Source organism: Dromaius novaehollandiae, chromosome 7 (assembly GCF_036370855.1).
Source record: "Dromaius novaehollandiae isolate bDroNov1 chromosome 7, bDroNov1.hap1, whole genome shotgun sequence".
NCBI classification, from domain to species: Eukaryota; Metazoa; Chordata; class Aves; order Casuariiformes; family Dromaiidae; genus Dromaius; species Dromaius novaehollandiae.
Window position 1 is genome coordinate 25,075,685 of NC_088104.1, and position 21,851 is coordinate 25,097,535.

General features: G+C 37.0%; 1 protein-coding gene across 1 annotated transcript in view; it reads right to left on the reverse strand.

The window, feature by feature from the left end:
* The window catches only part of OLA1 (Obg like ATPase 1), a 110,870-nt gene that overhangs the window by 47,334 nt on the left and 41,685 nt on the right, over positions 1–21,851 (reverse strand). Inside the window, exon 5 of the mRNA XM_064514974.1 lies at positions 6,833–7,008. Coding sequence (XP_064371044.1) covers positions 6,833–7,008 — 176 coding nt within the window. The remainder of the gene's footprint in view (positions 1–6,832; positions 7,009–21,851) is intronic.

A 21,851-nucleotide genomic window follows, 5' to 3' on the forward strand; every position in this document is an offset into this window, starting at 1 on the left:
CAGTACAAGCTGTACATGATATAGGATTTACTCAGAGTGAGATGCCAATAATGTTTGTGCACCACTGCAAATACTTTCACCCAAAATGTTCTGCAAGCATCCCAGGGAATGTAATTAATGTTAATAATCCAAAAATTCTCCACTGTAGGGTAGCCTTATGGGTTCTAAGGCATTCTACTTAAAAGGATATATTCACCTGCAGCTTCTCAAAGAAAAAAGTAGACACGAATACAGAGGGCAATGTATCTACAAGTGATTATTTCTAGCATTCCACATTTCCTGGAATTCAGGATAGGGAAACAGCACTGAAAAGTAACACTACACCTCTTCTGTAGCGAACCACTCATCTTTTCAGACCAAGTTAGTCTATACACACTTCTTTACAAATAAATTGATGTGTGAATGTATTTACTCTAGAAGTGATTTATGCTGAGAAAAAAGTGTCTTTTTTTTTTTCTTTTCCAGAAAACATTCACTCTATTCATACAAGAAGTTATTTTGGAGTATGTAAATCCTACTTAAAAATTACACCATGGCTTGCTCTAGACGTACCCAGAGAGACATTCTTTGCAAGAGTAGTAATTTTAATCCACTGTTGAAATCTACACAGGAAAGATCAGCCTTGACAGAAACTATTTAAGTACTGCCTTCTCTTTGTCTACTGATAACATCAAAGGAAATCAAAATGTGTATTTACACATTATGCACTTGCACCTCAGGCTTTACTACCAAATAACGCACAAACATCTGCCATGAATATTTTCCTGTTACATTCAAAATGTTCTTCAGAATGAACTTTAATTTCCTCTAAATACCACATTAAGCACAGTAAATGGTCCACTAAAGATTTTAGGCATAATTACATGCATTAAGAATACAAATATTTTCTTGATGCCCTATGATTTAAGTTTCTAATTATAACAGAAAAGCCACTGGCAAAAAGAACGTCCATAATACACATACACACTGCTGCACCTCGGGTGGAGCAAACTGACCTCACTAACTCTCCTCAAAAGAAGACCAAAGCATCTGATTAAAAAAAAAAATAAAAATAAAAGACTGTTTTTATCTTCAATTTGGAATGAAAGAAAGGTGAAAATTCCCAACTGACATCATCAGTTAGACAAAGTAAGAGTTCATTCACCTGCGAGAACTCTGGTGAACAGTCGTAGCACAAGGTCAGCAGAATGCTGTGCAGCGCAATTCCATTGCGTCAGAATAGTATAGGAAAGGAAGATTTTCATCCTGTTTTCGTCTAGGATATTCATAATGAGCAGAAAGAGAATCTACTTCATAAACAGCACAGAGCTAGTATCTCCCACATAGTATTGATAATTTTAATTGAAGAAAAACATCTTTCAAACAGTTACTGTATTACAAATAAATAAATCAGGATGGACTAAGACACTAAATGGAAGGGGGGAAGAAGGGAGAAGAGCTACTTCAAACTTCATTAGGAAGGTTCTGTTGATGTACACTTTTCTGCTGACAGATATTCACACTCTGTGGCTATGGTCATCATATCAATTAGTTTACCACCCACGGCAGTAACGAAACAAAGCTTCGTGCATTTTTTAATAAGTAAAATGTGCATTAGATAGTTCTGCTGCCATTAAATTAAAACAGGGTCTTCAACTGTTTTCTTCATAATTCCAATTATTTTTGCTCTAAAAACTGTGTTTAATTTCAAAAACTAATCTTATTTTAAAGTTAACAGACTTTAACAATGGACTTTAGATATCTCACAGGACTTGTAAAAACATTCTTTCATCTGAAAGCTGGAAGTTCAAATACAGTGGACACTGATACTGACCTATTGTAAAAGCATCCGTTCAACAGAAAACTGGAAGCTCAAACACCGTGGACATTGATAGGAATACAAGATCTTTAGGTCAGTATCACCAAAGTCAATGATCTGTGTGAACTCAACTGTAAATAATATTCTTGTGGTCAGCTATATAAAACTTGATACTGCTACCACTAAGAATTAGTCTGTGTGGGAATTTAAGATTTGGTGCAGTAACAAAGCCATGAACAGCTATTATCAGAGACAGACAGTCCCTAAAGACATAGGAAAGGTAACGAAAAAAAAAATCCAGTAATAACGTTCACCTAGCTGTATTACATTGCATCAATCTGAAGACTTCCTGAAAGTCCCATAAATTAAAAAAATGTATTTTAAAAACAAGATTTGAAATTGAATATCCATAAATTTATACATGATACTTTAATTTGAAGTCTCCTGCTACATGAAGATGACAGATGAAGAATAAGCTAATAATAAAGTTTAACTCAACTTTTCTCACATGTCTCCGTAGAAACCAACACAGACAGACTTAAAATATCAGATTGGAATTGCTCTGATTGCTTTCTGAAATGGTACTTGCACTACTTGAATACATGCAAATAACAGAGGAATTTTTGTTCTGTAATATCTCTTTAGAAGGTTAGAGCCAAAACAACATTTAAAAGTATACTAAATCTGAAAGAATAGTACCCTTAGTAAAAGCAGAGTCATTTCTAAGCAGCTAGTGAGAACACATGAAGAACATATACAATCTTATATGTAAAGGAAGCTATTCCAAGCCTATGTCAACACTACGTGTTGCTGATCTTGGACCATATTGTGCCATCGATTTTTAAGTAGAACTTGAAAATGATTTCATTGATGGGTCCTTAACAGCAGTTGGCTATTTTATTTCTGCTGACAGGGGATTGAGAAATCAATTCTGAGAGACAGCACGAACAGTTAACACGGTATTCAACTGCAAAGCCAGGTCACTGCACAAAGGTGAACTTACTAACTGTATGCAATCTGGTCTTAAAAGAAGAAAAATGATAATTAAGAAGTTAGAATATAGCTGCAGGCAGCTATATGAAAGCAGGCAACCAAATATGCCTCTATATCTCAGATTTAAAAACGCTGATTGATACTGATAGGTTTTTTTTTTTTTTTTTTTTAAACCTCTTGGAGATTTTGGACTATCAAGTTACAGTTGTGGAGGCTTACTGATAAACAGGATCTTCTAAAGCAGACAATTCATATTTATGAACTAAGAAGGACTTCAACTTTCACTTCGGGTCCATGAGCCACACAGTGAAAAGCCCTTTGATGCCAACAAGAAGTTTACACAGGTCACTTCGAGATTACAGTCTCTTTGAAATCAGTAACTTTTCCTTAGCTTTCATATTAAGCTTATCATTATATTCAGCAATCAGCCAATGAAAAAACATGCGTGACTGAGATCAATACCTTTTCTTTCCTTTCCTCACCTCCTCCTTCTTTCCCTAACCTTACATAGTGTTTTTCCTCAATAGATCTCAAAGTGCTTTAAAAAAAAAATAGAAAGAAATGAAAAATGCAATTCAAGTGCTACATGTTTTTGTTCAACAGGGTAAAGAAAGAAAGTAAAAGGTTAGAAAGCAATATGGGTAAAAAAGCTTTCAATATTTTGATTTGAATGAACCACAGAACTTATAAAACCCTCAACTTATTAAAATTCCTGGGAAATTGTATTTACCTTAAATCCCCCTCGCCCCCCAAAAAGGATAAAAAAACAATGAAAAAGAAAGGGACAGACTAGAAATTTAACACTGTGATGTTTTTGTTTGGTTTGGTTTTGAAGAAATGGCTACAAATGCCAAATTATTTCCTCATAAATGCCCAGTTTTCCTGAAAGGGAAAAATAGCTGTGAGCACTCAGAAAGCAGGCCAGAGCTGCTTACTGCACACCTCTCCCATAGAAAGAGCACATCAGTAGCAACAGCAAATAATCTAACAAAGGCAAATTCAGAGAAGATTTCCCCTCCTTGCCTTATCTTATCAAGAGAACCTGTTTGAAAAACAATCCTTAACAATATTTAAGTCTATACTAGCATCTTTTATGCCTTTTCTGCACTGGAAAGAGGAAGCTTTTGAATGGAGGCCTCCGGGAGAGGCTAAAAACCAAATGGAAACAACATGACAAATAGTGATAGACAGGGAACTCTTCATGCCTGAAGTTCATCACAAGAATAACTTGTGGAAGGAACAGCCAACTCCAAGATGAAACAAATTAGGAAAGTGTAAAAAAATGAAATAAAAAAATTAAAATAAACAACCAAAACCCTCTTAACCTTTGGCTACCAAGGTCAGGGAGGTCAATCTTTAACTGTTTTTCTCACACATCTTTCATGGTTTCTCTCCTTGATCCCTAAGTTGTTAACTGCACAGTTCTTTGTATACTAGATAAATGCAACCACAGGCCTTCTTCTCTGGAACATAAACAAACATTAAAGGAAAAAAAGCCCTCCCCCCCGCAAAAAAGCATAGAGTTCCTCACAACCCAATGACTGAACATCTAAATAAACCCAACCAGTGGCTGGAAAAGCCAAAGAATTGCTGCTCTGAGCTTAGGGCTGCACAAGTCAATTTGTAGAACCGGCGCAGGCCTAAGCACTGATTAATTAGAAAAAGCATCCAGAGCTTTCACAGACCTTGACCATCAAAACAAAGGTCTATCTCACTGTCTACCTTACAACTCAAGCCTATGAGCCAAAGGAAGACAAGCAAGCAGGTCCGGGATCAGCAAGACTCAAAGACCTGATTCCCTGCAGCTCTTCCCTGTGCAGATTCTTTAGGAACTCGCCTCTCTGCGGGCACTACTTGCAGCCTTTGTCCCAGTGAGCGCATCAGCGCGTGCGTCTCCCCTGCACAGGCACCCGTTGTCACGGAACAAAGGCAGCTCAAACCTTCGAAACCTCTACGGTCTTTGGCAAACTCAGCTGAAACTGGTCAAGAGTAACAGATGTTACTGGCAATAGAACTGGCAGAGCAGCATGACTGCACAGAAAACTCAAGGTTCTTGAAAAGACAGGCTGAAAAACCTCAAGGAATGACTGGAAATATGAATTACAAACGCAAGGTGACAAACTTGCTTTGACAGCTTAACTACAGTGTAACTAACAGTTAGAAGATTGAAAGAAGTGGCAAAGAAAAGGATGAGAAACTAAGCTGGAGAAAGATTAATAATGGAGATTTCAAAGTTTTATTTAATTCATTTAAATTGCATATCTAGATTCAAGATTTTAATTTACTGTCTCCCCTGATTCTAGAATAATCTGTCATGTTTTGTCACTCAAACACATACCAACTCCTTTAGTTATAAAATGAGTAGGACTAGCTCTGTTATACAACAGTAACAGCAGCTGCCCATTAAAGTTACTTGATGGCCAGTAAGAATTCTATTTAAAAAGCATGCTTCGGTGATGCCTCCTTGCAATCACAGAACAGGGTTGACTTCTCCTCAGCAGAGGAAGAACGCACATCACCATACAGAAGCCTCCCAGCATTCAGACAAGCGCTCTCAAAACCTGGGTAAGAGCATTTTCACCAAAAGCCACAAGGCTGTTTCCAAAGACGGTCACATTAAGAAAGTAAACAACAACAGCTCCAGGCTGGACCAGAACAGCATCATACCCATTTTTGTGATCTCGTGCCAGAGAGGTTGCAGGCTGAACCCTGAAATTCTTAACTATGGACAGGATTTTCCCTTGTTCTTCTTCAAAAAGAATTAAAAGGTGAAAGGCTGCATGGATGCTCTTTGAAATTGCAGGCATAAGCTGCACTGTTCCTCTAAGCAGGTGCAACCTTTTGTACAAGACAAAAATCACCACCCATATGTACCCAAGGCTGGGTTGACAGGTGTCAGATAAGACCTTAAAGGAAGCATACCTACTTCTCTCTCTGCTCATGTGAAAGCCTTCAAATCATCCTATAGTAACTTTTTTTACCTGGCTTGGACCAGTTAGGCAATAATATACTTTTAAAGCCAGAAGAAGGCTAGTTCTTCTCCAACAGAAGTTACCAAGGAAGTGCTCTTAAACTGCATCACAAAGATGAACATCTTTGAGAGAGATGCTCAATTCCACTTTCTATTCTTCAAACACCAGCTAGGGACTGCAAATTTTTTTTGTACTTCAACACTGATAAACAAAAACACCAGCACTGATATGGCAACGTTTTTCTTATCACTTTTATCTAAAAAGCCATGGAGGAAAACAATAGCTTTTACATCTTGATTGCTAAGCACAGATAAATCTGTTTCCAAACTGGTATGTTGCTGTAATAATTAAAGAATATGCTTTATATATCACCAGAAATATCAGCAGAATATTAACGAAATAAAGACAAGCTAATGACTAAACTAGTGGCAAAGTATAGTAGACTCAAAATTCAAGTGGTAGTTAAATAATCATTTACAAAAATATATATTTATGTTCATAACTATTATATATTTCTACTCCACAAAAAGACATCACTACCACCCTGTCATAACTGAGCTCATTTAAACAGCTTTCTCCGACAACATTCAAAAACTACTTTTAACTAGCAGCCTCTGTTTAACAGGCACTAAAAGCCACGAAGTGCACCCACATCATGTTATCAAGAAAAAAGTATTTACTTGGTGGCTACTAGGAACTGTATTATCAACATCAGATTAGAGCTTAACAAGAGGAATAATTCAGAAGTGACTACTGAACTTTGAATTCAAACTAAACCTTTGATGCAAGTTTGACAAAGCATTGGCAAATCTCATAAACAGTGCATCAGCAAGAAACTAAGAGTTAAACAACAACAAAAAAAAGACAATTAACTTTATCAGTGTAATCTTATGCTATCAACAAAGCAAATAGCCTATTGTAATGATTCTACAACTCAATATAATACTTAGCTTAAAATACAGATAAAAATAGGAGTAGTGTTTTGTATTATGCATGCAGGAGATCAAATGAAACAATACAAAAAAACAACGCAAGACAGAGTGCTTAATGGCCTACTTTTTTTACTTACATATTCAGGTTTTAATTTCTTGTCTCCTCCTCTCACAGCTACTTTTTCTAGCTTGTCTATACCCTGCATGATCAGCTCCTCATCTTTAAGCCTAAGTTCTTCGTGTATTATTTCAATGTCACGAACAGGATCTACACTTCCTTCAACGTGAGTGATGTCATCATCTTCAAATGCTCCTAAAACAAAAGAAAACTTACATTACATATTAAGCCAAAGAGACAGAAAAAAATATATTTACAACAGACTATTAAGTGTCACAGGCACTTGAGATGAAAAAGGAAAGTCAGCAAGTCTGTCCTACTGCCAGGACACAAGCGTTACCTGCAGTATGTTATACCATACAATTTTAATAGGTTAATTTAGATTAACCAAAATCCAAAGATCTATACAGGTACCTACAAAGTATAGTATTTTGCCATTTCAGGAAAGCACTTTAGAAGCTTAACACTTTTTCGAGAGTTTTTTCTAAACAGGAACAGACTAGAGCACCCTCCTGAAAATTGGTAGCTATCCTCACCTATCAGTGGCAAACACGGCAGCCCAATTCAAAACTGTAACTGTTAAGTATTTTAACACATACAGTAATGACTAAAAGACCCATGGAAAGAAAAACTTCCAAGTCATCCTGGCAACTCTCACTGGCTCAATTTCATGCATTAAAAAAAAAAAAAAAAGTTGTAGACAAAGAATTCTGAAGTTCTGAATGACTCTTAGTGTTTCCAAGGGAAACAGGGTTTAGAAAAAAAAGGCCTGAAATCATCTGGCAGACCTCTTCCCTGTTTCAATCTACTTTATCACTGTGGTTCTGACGGTGATTAGATAATGAACCACTCAGACACACAATTTACACAGCAGCTAATTTCATCGGCCTGATTTGAGGGTATGGTTTTTAGGGGGCCATCAAAGAAGCAGATGAAGGTGCATTTGTCATATATGAGTGACAACCATTCACACTATCTGAACAAAATGGTGCTGGCCCTTATTAGAAACACATGCTATTATCACATATTTAAAGTGCAGTTGAAGCCATAATTTCAAATTGCCAACTGGAAACATAAGGGTAAAACAACCAGATATTACTGAAGCATGTGTGCTGACTTCATGCCCTTCTGAAGACAATCTGGCAACATAATTCAACTAGGATTTAAATTATCACATAAGCAGCATCACAAAAAAGGGAATTTAAAAATCAATAAATATTTTTAAAATAAAAATATTTATTAACAATTTAGAACAGTTTATTACTTATTCCTAGATCAATTTTCAGAGTATTTGCATGCCTTACAAATTCTGCAACGTAACAGACATGCCTGAGAAACAGACCATGAAAAGAATATTTTAATATTACCCAAATTAAAATCAGACTGATTTTACAGGGAGAAAAACCAATGCATTTCTTGTACTAAATGTAACACAGTAAAAGGGCTAAATACGAACAATTCCTTAATTCTACTGACAAACCAAGAGTCGGTATTCTCTCGTCACGCATATCTTGAATATAGTCCTTCCTCCTAACTTACTGCAAACAGTGGTTTTAGAAAAAATATTTTACATCAAAACACTTGGTACACAGGTTAAAAATATTGTTCAAATACAGTCAAATGTCAAAATCATTTTCACATAAACTTATGAGAAGTCTTTGAAAAAGTGACTACACAAAGTTTCCTCCCCTCCTGCTAGCTCACTCTCTCCGAAGACCATCCAAGAGCTCTCCTGGAACCAAGAAAAGCACCTCGGCAGCAGATGCAACCCTGAATTGCGATGCTGGTAGTGAAGGGAGAACAGGCTGCTCTCCGGCAAATGGAAACCCACCACACTAACCCATACCGACCCAAGGCAAGTAAGGCAGAGATGCCAAACCGAGGAACAGGACATCGGCTGCCTGGACGAACTAATACAGGGAAACAGCATGCTACAGATCTGTTCTAATTTACAAGGGAAGTGCTGAACAAAAACAAGAACAACAAGTAGGAAGACATTGCTGTACAGACGCAAGAAAACTCCGCCCCACCTGCCAAGCCTTCTTGACAAATGAGGAGTATTTATGCAGCTAAAGAAGTGCAAAGTTTATCTTTCTTCCTCGTATTAAGAAAAAAAAAAAGTGTGCGCTACCAATCAGTATGTAGATAATACATTCTGGAGTTGTCTACGTCACCTTTCTGCATCAAGGGGTAGAAAATAAAAAAGTTGCTTATTCATCCAGAAAGTTATTTCAGTGCTATTCCATCCCTATAAAAATAAAACAACACATTTCACCTTCTCAGCCTTTTAACCCATGGATATTCCAACCATTCTATTAAATCTTTTCTTCAAATCCCCTCCACCTGTCAGTCTTCAGGATTATATCAGCAGCTATGCTGCAGCTGGTTTTGGCAGCATCAGTGATGAGACCCCCCATGTCTGGCAACAGGCATTTGCTTGGTAAAGTAAGGAGAAGTCTCTCCAAGAAGCTGATGATTTCCCACCCCTATGCAACAATTTAGCTTTGCCTCCTCCTCATCCATTTCTTGATTCTTCTCATGAAAGAAATGGAGACCAGTCACATGTTCTATTAAAACACTGGATTTTGAGCTTAAATTTTCAATGCTACGTTTAGAGGAAAATCACATTTTCTTTACTTGGAAAGGACATAACCTATCAACAGGTGTGCTGATGAAAGCTCATACAACTCCCTTCTAAATAAATAGGAAATCAATTAAATTAATCATGGCAGATTTTTTTTTTTTTTTAAGTTATCAGGAACACTTAGGGGAAATAAACACAAATCTCTTCCTATTGAGACAATCACAATCCATAAGAAAATGTGTAGGTGTAAGATTTTGCACACACAAAAGGCACTCAGACTGGACTAAATGTCCATGTTTCAGCACAAATTCAGGGAGTCTTCTTGATAAGCAACAGGCATTAACCTTTATTTGTTAAACTCTTGTGCAGGGTTTTACAATATTGACTTCAGTTATCGACTTAAAACAGATCAGCCTGACTCCAGTGATTCGAAGATATCCAGAAACGAGACAAAGGGATATCCAAGGAGGAAGAAAAAGTGAGCGCGCATGAGAGAGGAAGAAAGTATGAGAGCAAAGAGAGAGCGAAAGAGCGAGAGAGCAAAAGCGACAGCGCACACGAGAGAGAATACACATGCAAGAAAGACAAACTACAATGATGGGAGAACCTGAGTTGTAACTTCATCTCAATGTCTACGCAGGCTCTCATGTGGCCGCTATGCCAGCCTCAAGCTTAGTTTGTAATTACAGACTAGCACAAATCACATTTAGTACTGCAAAGAATTCAATTCTGGCCTGTAGAAATGAATGAATGTAGACTTATCCAAGGATCTCAATAAGACAAATTGGTGGTAACCTTAAGAATCAGGCTCTACGTGAGAAAAGAAATCTCCTGGAAAAGGGAAAAGCCAAGCTGTGAAAAATTAACAAAGTTATATTATTAAAATATTGTTTTACCCAGTCCCTGATTTATAAAGCATAGTCCATGTAAAAAAAGTAATAATAAAAAAAAGGAGCTGTAATTGATTCAAGAAACAGCACATACCAGAAAATAAGTAAGTATTATTTGCAATTTATATTCTATGAAGATGAAAATAAGAACTATACCATTAATCTGCAAATATTACTTAGTATAGTTTGAAAACAGTATATTCCTATTATTAATATGCCTCTTTGCCTGTGCTATATTAGTGACTAAAATTCCTCAGTCAAGATCTTCAACTCCCTTCTGTTAGGGAATATGATCCGATTTCCCCAACACAAAGCACAACGAAACATAAAGCTCAAAGGCTCTATTTTAAAATATAATGAATAGAGTACAGAGAATGGCATCACTGTCCAGTTAAAGATAGGTAGCAACACCTGTCTGATAAACAAGCAGATAGGCAAGGTGGAGACAGGCCATGAACTTTGAGTCAAGATAAGTAGTTGCCATCTAGCATCATGTTGAAAAGAATCTTGTTGAAAATAAGAACCCACTAAAGCATGTTGAATGAGAAGGAGCAGGGAGGATGGGAGGATGCAACAATAAATTGAGATGCAAGATGAGCACCAAACAGATGAGAATTTCAGTTTTCTGGAGGAACACGTAAGACTACCTTAGGTATCATGCAGAAATACCAGACACAGTTTATAGACATGTAGCTCTATGAAGAGGGCAAATGAAAGATGAACATCGACAAAGAAATCCTGATACTGACCTCAGTGATTACAAAAGGATCAGTGAGTAAAAATAATAGTGAGAGGGAGGAAAACAAACACGACAGTTTAATTTTGATTGTAAGCCGACCACTAGATGGACAGAGCTTCACAGAAATATGAAGAAGGGAGGTTTTCCTGAAATCATACTAAAGAGGCATTTAGACAAGGACAAAAAGAACCAGTATGAGGTAGTCATGGAAAAACAAAGCAAACACATACAGTCACTTATGAGAGGTAAAACCCATTCTGGTTATGGGTTATATTTAAATATGGTGAACCTCAAACACAGATGTGTCTATCTTCCTCGTATTTGGTACATATGAGGGACCTTTCCAAGGTCTGAAACAAGTCTACACACTATCCTTCGGCAGTGTACCTGCACCCGTCAGGTTAGCCAGTTTCGAGCATTGTGGTCCAGCTCCCAAAGCAGAAACAAGCAGCAAGTAATATAAATCTCGTTCAACTGGCTTTATGCCATCTTGGAACTCCTGATATTTCTCCTGGTAACCCTTCTAGAAAATATCACCTTCTCAGAAGACAGACAGTTCAAACCCTACATTCTCTTTTAAGTAATATTCCACATTACCTCCCAGGAGAGGAAGTTTTCATGAAAAATTCAATTTTTTCAAATTTTATTGCTAAAAAAATTTTACAAAAAAGATGCTGTGATATTCTGGAATTTCAGCAAGAAATAATCTGATCGAACAATAGCATTTTGTTTTATTTACTTATGATTCCCAGAAAAAATACTACTACTACAAGATATTTAATATGATTTTTTTCCCAAACTAGCTATAGCACTGCATCCTCCAGACTCTATGGATAATGACCTTCTCCAATGAATACCGTGAAAATCTATTGTTCTTCCCTTGTCTTCATCAACTGCATTTGCTTTTAGAAAAGAAGGACTCAATATTTCTCAAATGTTACCCAAACCACAGCACCTCACTTTTGTCTGCTTCCTACAGCTCAACTATGTCTGTGCTCCAAAACTGCCATCCTCCTTCTGTAGGAGACCAGAGAATTTTATCGTAAGAGAAAAAAGCAGTTTACTATACAGAAAAAAAAAAAGCCATATACATCCAGTAGACATCATATTAACATATACATCAAATACACATCAACTCAAGAATCTTCCCAAAGAAGCATTTCCTCATCAACAAGAGACCTAATTGAAAACGCTTGGCAGGGTGGGGGGGGAAGAAATCAAAGAGATGCCCCTGTTCTCCAAGCCGTTTATAATAAGATGGGATAGAGTGTGGTGGAGGGACACGACAATTTAGGAAAATTTGAGCTCTATGAGTAAGAATAGGATATTGATGAAAATTAAGTGTACAGCAATATAGGAAGGTCAGCTGGGAAGCTAAATCCAGTAATTTTTTTTTATGGAACTGATTATGATTCCTCTTGTGTTCAGTGTCCCCCACGAGGATCATAGTAGTCAACCTCTCAAAAGAAAGTTAGAATGGAATCCACCTCTATTCTTCTGTATTGTAAACATTGTAGCTATGATCGGTTTTTTTAAATAATCCCCAAGAAAATGCTGATGGATCTGCATTTGAAGTAGGAAGATAAACTCCTCATATTTCCTTTGGAATCAGGAATATCAAGCTTGTTTTAAGCAAATAAATCTGCTGAGGTAAAGTCCCATAATGTTTTAGTGGCATGTACACATTGTTATTAAAACAAGGCAAATATTTTAGATAGGAAAGGAGTAAAGCATAATACAACAACAGCATTCATTTTGCAACTCTAACAGCACCAAAGCTAATTACTTAACCTGAAGTTACTAGAAAGGAGAAGCCTGGAAATTGTGGCTGCCAAGTCCAGTCCACTCTTTTCTGAACGGTGGGCCTGAGTCTAAAGGATTCTTCAATTTCAGGGAAGGATTTACCTTCAGCTGTACACATTATTTGGGTTTGTTGGGCCAACACTGTGGTGAAGCAGTCTGGATCTCTTACCTACAGCCAGAAGTGTAGAAAGGACTCTGCAGGGGGTGCTGCTCTCTTACTGCAGTCAGTGCACCTGCAGATTTCTAAGGTGAATCCACCTAGCAATGACACTTATTTAAAGAAGTTCAAACATAATAACAGGAGGGGAAAAAAAACCTCTTTTCTAGAGCACTAAAAAAGTAACGCAGTAATAGCTGGCTCTGTCACTTCGCTTTCAAGTTATACTGGATAACAAAGATCAGGAAAACAACATGACCAGCTGGAGAAGGTATGAAACTGGACTCACTGGTATTTCCTCTGAGGAAGAGCAGAACTACCTATTTGTCAAGTCCTGATGGCAACCAGGCCACCCAGACTACATTTTCTTTTCTTCACATGCACAAGTAACAACAGATAAATATGTATACAGCACAGCAGTAACAAATGTCACCTTTTAAACAGTATCATCTAATGGGATGCACATTTCTTTCCATTTCTTTCAAGAATCAGCCTCGAAATTCTTTGACAAAATTTACCTCTCAGCCTCCAGAGATTTTTGCATTGCTTATGTTATACCTGTCAAGATCTGATGACTGTATGTTATGTATTCATCTGAACAGAACCACTACACTTAGTTACAGGCTATCATCAACCAATTCATTCTCTTGCTAAAATCAAGTCATCCAATTACTCCTTGACTAATCAAGGCTGTTTTGGCTTTTTCTTTTTTCAAAAGGTACTCAACAGCATAAACAGTTCACTTACAAGAAATGGAAAGGGGCTAATCAGCAGAATTATTGTTTTGCTGCCACAATTTGCAGTATTTAAATGTAGTTGCTGATTGGACTGAAAGTTTTATGATATAGCATATAAAACTAGTTTGACACAAAAGCGAAGCTGCCTATAGCCTAAACTTTATTGTTTTTATCTGCTCCAAGCTGCCACTGAGATGTTAAAAAACAAATCAAAATAACACTGCTAAGACTTACCTCATTCTGGTCCTAATTGCAATTATGGAAATTAATACATATCTGCAAGATTAATTTATATTTGGTATATCAGTTGCTTCATTTCTCTAATTACCCTTATCCTTAAAGCAAAATTGAACAAAATATTTGGCTAATACTAAGCACCTCATGTCAGCATTTTGGTACTGTATTCATTTATAAAAGGTAAGTAACTGCTGGTATGTGTTACGCAGTAATTAATATGGATATTTACAATTTGATCAGAATCTGGACTGCATCATGAGCTGAAATTCCCATTGGCATTTACTGAGTTGACCAACCTTTTTTGTGAACAAGCTGTAAGACAACATTTAACAGCAGAACCAAAACACAGACCTAGAAAAGAATAATGGGGTACCTGCGCTTCCCCTCTGGTATACCTTCAGCAGCTCTCATCACAAAGAGCTGCTAGTCACAGACTGACGGCGTGCCTCGTACCCCGTACGATGAACACGTATCCTCAGGAGCACTGAAGCAAAACTGGAAGGGCAGGAGAGGACAAATAGAAACCGAACAGGGTAACTTGGCAGGTGAGGGGAAGGAAGGGCAGCAGCAGCACAATATTCCTTTGGGCTATCAAAAGAAACAAGACTAAAAAATATTTTTAAAAAATAGTTTTATAGAGTCTCTATATTTAGACTGGCATGACATGCTATCATCAGCGTTACGAAGATTTATAAGGAAAAAGATACGGCCATTTGTTACTCAGGTACATGTAACGTTATAAAAAACATTAAACTTTGACGATTGTACATTTTACTAGGCTTAATCAGGATTAGAAGAGCAAAGAGAATACTGTCAGAGTCAACATATTATATAGCTTCTTAAGTGTGGCATGTGTTAACAAAGAATCAACAAATAAAGTAGGTTTAGTATGTTTTCCCTTGCAAGCTAATTTCAAGTAAAATCAATCACCTGTAACACAAACCTAATATTCCTTAAACAGAATATTTTTCACCTCAAGAAGGTGCACCTGCCTATGTCTTCAACATACGCAAAATCAAGTACAAAAAACATTAAATAAAATGCCACAGTAAACCCTGACTTCTGAAGAAAGAATTTTTTCAGACATCTTTTGTGGCTTTGTTTTGTACCACAGCCCTTTAAGTTTTGTCTTCATAAAGCCCTAACTAGTTGTAATCATTTGCAGTCTAATTGTGGACATTTATCTGCTTTTCTTATGCATAGAACATAGCTATTAAAGCTGAATGGTGATGGTGTGAAGTATAGGTTAAATTGGGTGAAATTAAAGCAAATTACTCTGGGATGTGGAACTCTGAAAATAGAAACCGCCAATGATTTGCAACCCTCTTGATGATCAGCTTCACAGAACCCTAAATGACAAGAAAACTTACATATTTTAAAGTTAACTAGCTTTTTAAAAAAAAATAATGTATAAATTTATTTAAAATGCAAGCAGTCACTGTGGCAATAATTATTTTGTTTTACTTGCACTGTAGTAATGTAAGAAAAGGTTTTAATTCCCATTAAAAACACTTGTTTTTATTCTTAAGTTTAGCTGATTTTCAATAACAGAAAAACAGTTCAGAATACTAGTTGTAGCATTAATGACTTTGAGCACAACACTATAGCTTATGCATACCATATGGCTACACACTCACAGGACAGCAAAAGCAGCTGCTTTGGGCTCTCTTGACTAGCGCTATATTATGACTCAAATTCTTTACTTACCTATATATAAGATAAATAGCTACATTTACCCCACTGAGCACTAATACTGCACTAGCCAAGAGAGTGCAAATCAAGCACCTTTCCCCAAAAGTCTGAAACAGCAGCTGAACAGAAGTCTGTTCAATAACTAGTCTACCGGGAGTATTCGACAAAAAAGGGCAAGCCTATTTCTGCACCAGCACACGCTCAATGAGAGTGTGTAGCAGCAATACGGGATTTTGCGAGATGACTGTGGTTTCAACTTCTTGAGCATACAAAGAATTTACATTTGCATAAAAGTACTTGTCAGCCAAGGACTTCACGAGGTCAGTACCAGATATGAAAAGTATAACCTCCATCGAAAACCTAAGGCAAAGCAATTCACTCAAGGGCATGTAAGTTAGCAGAAGAAACCACAATTCTGTTCCTAGTAGAAGCAGTTTTCACTGAAAAAAAGATGTTACCAAGAAAGTAGTTACCAAGAAAGTAGTTCCAAGGATTTTATCGATAAAATCCTGTTCCAGAGTCCTTACACTTGAATCTGTATGACAAATATTAGTGATTTATTTCTGATGCAAAATGTGTTTGCCTGCCATTGCTCTTTCATCCTAGCACCACTGGGATGTAGTCAACACTCCACAGGCAAAACCTTCCACCTGCTGAGATTTGCTATCAAGTTGGTCACACTGGGTAAAGAACATTATCTGAAATCCAAAGGAATAAATCGTAGAGCCCTTCATGCCTCCATTTGCAGAGGGCTAACTCTGACTGCCCTTGATTGTATATTTGAAATACTATCACTGCACCGTCCACCATACAGTGTTTGGGAAAGACGCCTTGGTTACTCTTCACCAGGATATTCAAGCAAACTTGCAACTCACTTTGTAGAGGGTCACGTCATGCAGTACTTTGCATAGATTCACTATCACAAGACACCAGTGTAAAACTTTGTGGTATGTCAGCCATCTCAAAAACTGTTTAAAAGAACAAAGAATTCCCTAGAAAAACTAGCCTCTTTGTTCGGATTTTTCCAAAACACAATTGTGTCAATTGGAACAAGAGGAGTTTGGAACCTAGCCTGGATCATTGCAAAATTTCCAAAAAAACAAAAAGACTGAAGAATACTAACATTTGTTTCAGAGACAAGCACTCGTGTCAACCTGAGCTCAGCAATGTTTTGCTTTATTTTAGTTGCTATTCTAATGACTTCCTTCTGTGCATAAAAATCTTGAAAAGAGAATTAACCGTAACAAGGGAGCATCTCCACAGCATCACCCTCCATAGTGTGCGCTCGCATGGCGACATCGCTTGCATAAAACGCAGTCCTCTCAGGGACGTCTGGCCGCAACGGTTACCGCACAACTTTTACCCAGCCTCTGTGCACCACAGATCCAGGCTGCTCCCAGCAGACAGTGCTTCTGCTCAAAAGCAGAACAGAACTCACATTACTTGCAATCCGGTGGTGTCTACACTTCACAAGAAATAGCTCATAAGCAGAAGCAGTTTGCAAAGCAAGCAGAGCAGAATGAAAAATAAGGCATTGCCTTTGACCTCCATTCCAGAAGCAAACAAGAATTCAGAGGAACCCCTTCCCCAAATTAACCCCACTAAACAGTTGTCTTCCCACACCTTGGCAAACCTGAACCTTTCAAGTAATCTCTAAGGAAGAGCCACATAAAATATACTACCTTTATTCAACAAGACGATGGCAAAGACAACTGCCAAAAGTTTCAAGTTCAACAACAACCAACACAAAAATCCCGTTTGCAGTATATGCCCAAAGTCACCGAAGGCAAACATCCACAGCATTCACATCTAGTGACAACTAAATTCAAACGCTATTGGCTTTCAGTGATGGTTCTTATTATTAAAGAAATGAAATTATGAATTACACTCTGATATATAAATATATATAAATAAATATACGATGGTACATTCACATTACTTTTCACCATCATCATCATCTCCATCTACATGCAGCATTTTATCCCCTTTTTTTTGACTGAAGGTTTTTCTGGGCAGAGTATTCTACTTCACGACTGTGCTCTGCCATGCTCTATTGTGTCACTCGACTGGAATCCCTCAGGGTCACCATAACAAAAGTGATTGCTGACAATCACTGCCTTTTTAAGAAAATATAATTACACAGGTCCGGAACAGCAACTGGCAGCCAACAGCAGACACTCACAGGGCAATTTTATCTGGCCTCAGATGACCAGATAAACTGCCCATGAATAATTAAAATATTTACTGTATATCTGGGTCCCAGATTGCCTATGCCAAAGATGCAGAGATATCAAAAAAACACTTAAACTCTGAAGTTTTTATTGATTTTGGTGCAGCACTGCAGATAGTTACCATGCCTGTACTCCTATTGGACCACTTCAAAACCTTAATGCTGCAACAAAGTCTAAACTGTTAAACTAAGCCTATCTTGGCTCTTGTGCACAGGCAGCTCAACTCGCTCTGTTCTGCATTCTTCAACATGAAGGGTTATTAGTCTTTGTAAAATAATGAACAGAGAATGAATACTTCAGCACAGAACATAAAATGACAACACTCTGGGAACCCACAATGAAGGGTATAAAAAGAAGAAAAACAAAGAATAGTTTCAATAAGGCATCTCCTCTTCAAAAATATCTAAAGCAATATCTTAAGCTATATAAATACCTAGACAAAACTCAGTAATGAAAAGTTTTCAGCTACAATAGGTTACCTAACAGTTCCCAAATATTCTGAAACTTAAAATTATAGTGTTATAATTATGTCAAAACAACAAGAGTTGTACAAAACTGTCAAACTTTTCCTTGCAATGCTTCACACAAATGCGATCAAAAAATGGATTGTGCAATTTAGCAAAGTGAAAAAAAAAAATGTTACGTTTACAGAGTTTACAAAAAGTGCAGCTGAGCTCTTAGAAAAAGAATGGTATTTAGAAGGTGTTTAAATTCAGTTCAGCACATGTTAAAGATCCATATTCTATACATCTGAATGCTTTTCCTTTGAGGAGCTATTTCATTGTGTTATGGAGGTGAGGCAGAGTAAATGTAATGTCAGGAAGGACCAAAGTATAACGTAAGCAACCATTAATAAAGACTTGAACAACAATTGCTTGATCAGTGCCATTACGTACATATATGGCTTAAATACACCAATAGGAAGTGCTGGACTGCTAAGTGAATAAAGTATCTTTAAAAACAAAAGCAACAGTCACCTCAGTAAATTTACCTTATGAAAATATTTGTCTCTTCATGCAACCTTCCTTCTGGATATTTTGGCCCGCATTCATGATGTAATACATAAACTTAGAGAAATAACTAGTAACAGTTCATCTGGATATCACCACTGTAAATCAATTCAAATTTTTAAAAAAGTTCTACCTAAATTCTATGAATAGAAGTCCTTCAGATAATAACAAAAAAATCAAAAACATTAGGTGACTGAGAGGCAGCTTGTTCTTTATACATTCTGTACATGCACTAATCACTTTTTGACAGATTTGCGGTGATGTCACCGTTCAAGAGCCTCCCATAACGGAGCAGCCTTGGAACTGCAAGAAATTAAGTGATCTTTTTCAAACAGCACCTGAAATACTGAAAATAAAAGGTAATATCCAATTTGCATCTTTTCTGATGCTAGATCTTTGAGAGTTTGCAATGCTTCCTGTTCAACATTCAAATCTTGATGTAACAGGTAGCAGATAAAACTCAATACCTGCATATTACTTCAGACGTTAGCCCTTTCCTCCTAAAAACAAGTCAAAAACCACCCTTCCAACAGAAAACTGAGCATTTTACTTGCTAAAGACTGGCTGACTAGTTGGTCCATAAGAAGCAAAGCGCTCATTCTTCTGTACATTATTTCAGCGAAGTAGTCCCTAACTCCCTTGCTTTTCTTCCTAGCAACATTTTGCTTCAGTGACGACTACACCCTGGAATATTGCAGTTGTGTTCATAACTATCTGGCACCATCTAGTAGCCACTGATCTCTTCTTTGCTAAAACCCATTAACAGAAACTATGACAACAGATGCTACTCAGCGGACACACAACAAATAAATACAATACTACAAACTACTTTATCTGAATCTAATATCAAACAACAGGTTTATGTTGAATTAGGTACTGATAGCTGTAGTCACTAATTGTACAGTGAACAAACACCTTCTGCCTTCCCTGGAAAAGCACATTAGAGGTGTGTGCCCATGCAATTCTCGGAGTTAGTTAAGAATCTGCTGGCAAATTTTAGTAATAGTTGATAAAATGCATTGCTCTATACATGTAAGCAAACAGTTTGAGTTTATTCCTTTTTGCTATCCTGGAAACATGTAAGTAAGTTAGAAACTATGAAAGAAAGCCTATGCTTTGATTAACTTTGATCTTGGACATACAGGTTTTTTTCCGTAGCTGTCTGAGCACAGTGCCTGGTAGGACCCCAAAATTCTTGGAGAGTGGGGGGAGGGTGTCAAAATGAATATACTAAGTCTACCTAATCATGTTCCCAAGCTGTGACTTGGTAGAAATCTTCCATTTCCAACACTACTACTCCTTTAATGTGCAAATAAACATGAATACACAGCCCCAGCATTCTGCTCCTTGCAAAATAAATACATAAATGTGATACTTCTGCAACCACAGCTTTTCAAGCTGAAAAGATTCTTCTCCTTTTACTTTAGATGTCAAATCCATCACAGAAAAAGAATTTGTTTTTTAAAAGACTTCCTCAATGAAGCAGTTCATTTCTCTGCCATTTAGCTCACTGTATTTTTACAAGCACCAGACTGAGCAAACTATGATTGAGAGAAGCCATCTTATGCACATTGCTGTTGTCCCACATCATTCAGAACAAACCTTTTTAGATCGTTAACTACCACAGGAGTGCTGATTACACAGGCACCAGCAATTTCCTAACCAATGACCACCTGAACAATGATGTGTTCAGCTTCTCAGACCCTGAAGCCTTTCAAAGGTGAATCATTTCACAGTTTGGAACTAGATCTCCATAGCAACTTCCCTTTGAGGGTTTTAGAATCACCATCCAGTAATTCTATGATCATCAAGCTCAACCATTCCCAATGGTTCTTTTCACAGCAGATGGAAAAGGAAGCCTTGAAATTTTACAGTCTATTTCAAGCAATTCATCTGGCAGCCTATTAGAATTCAAAATATTTCGACCTTCAATCACAAAGCATGTTATCTGAAGCTGTGGTGATCTCAAGTCAAGACAAGCAGACGTTTTAGTCTAATCATCCATGATGAGAAGAGACTGACAAAAACTCTTAATTCAACCACCATCAAAATGCTTATTTTAACTGCATGAAAGTCTTTCAACAGGCAATGAAAACACACCATGTACCATTTTATCACAACCTTCCATTCAAGGGAAATATGAATTCTGAATATTGGCATGGATCTTTGCACTCCCCAACTGCTTTTGAACAAATATCTGCTCCCTAAAAGTCAGCATAAAACCAATTTTACTACATTATTTTCAACAGCTGTCAAGAAAAATGATGGAAGGAAACTGCAATTAAACTTCCCATAACTGAATTTAATAATGCCATCAATAAGTTACTTATTGATGGATCCAGTTTGTTATAGGCATCTTGTAATAAATTCAAATCAGTTAAGGCTGAGAAAACAAATACCAATTAAATCTTGAAAGCACAGCACTGGTTAAGATCTTGAAGCAAAGCTCAGTTTCATGATAATCATAATCAGAAGGGGTTTAAAGTTTTTTTTTTCCTTCTGTTCCCAATTCCCAACCCGATTCCCTCTGTTTAGAGTTAAATAAACATTTTTCCTTCTCTTAAATGTTTCAAATCAACCACCAAAATAACCACAAGTACTGTCACAGGCACAAGAGCTTTACATTTGAAAAATCTTTTCACCTAAAAGACTTAGATTCATTCATTCACATTTTTATCATCCTTAAATACAAGTTAAATTCAAATGTTCTAAAATCTCAGTTATTCGTTGTCGTTGCTATTTTAATAGCAGTGTTTTTTAAACTTCCTTTTTCCCCCCAAAGATCCTCTTTCCCACCCCCCACATAAACAGCTCCATAAGGTTTTTATGTGCAACTTTAGAAATACTTTGTTTGTTACTATATTTTCAAAGTATAGACAAAGCATCAAAATGCAGTTCTGAATAATCACTAACTATATAAAAACACAAGTTATTTGGTGACTGAAGAGTTCAGAAGAG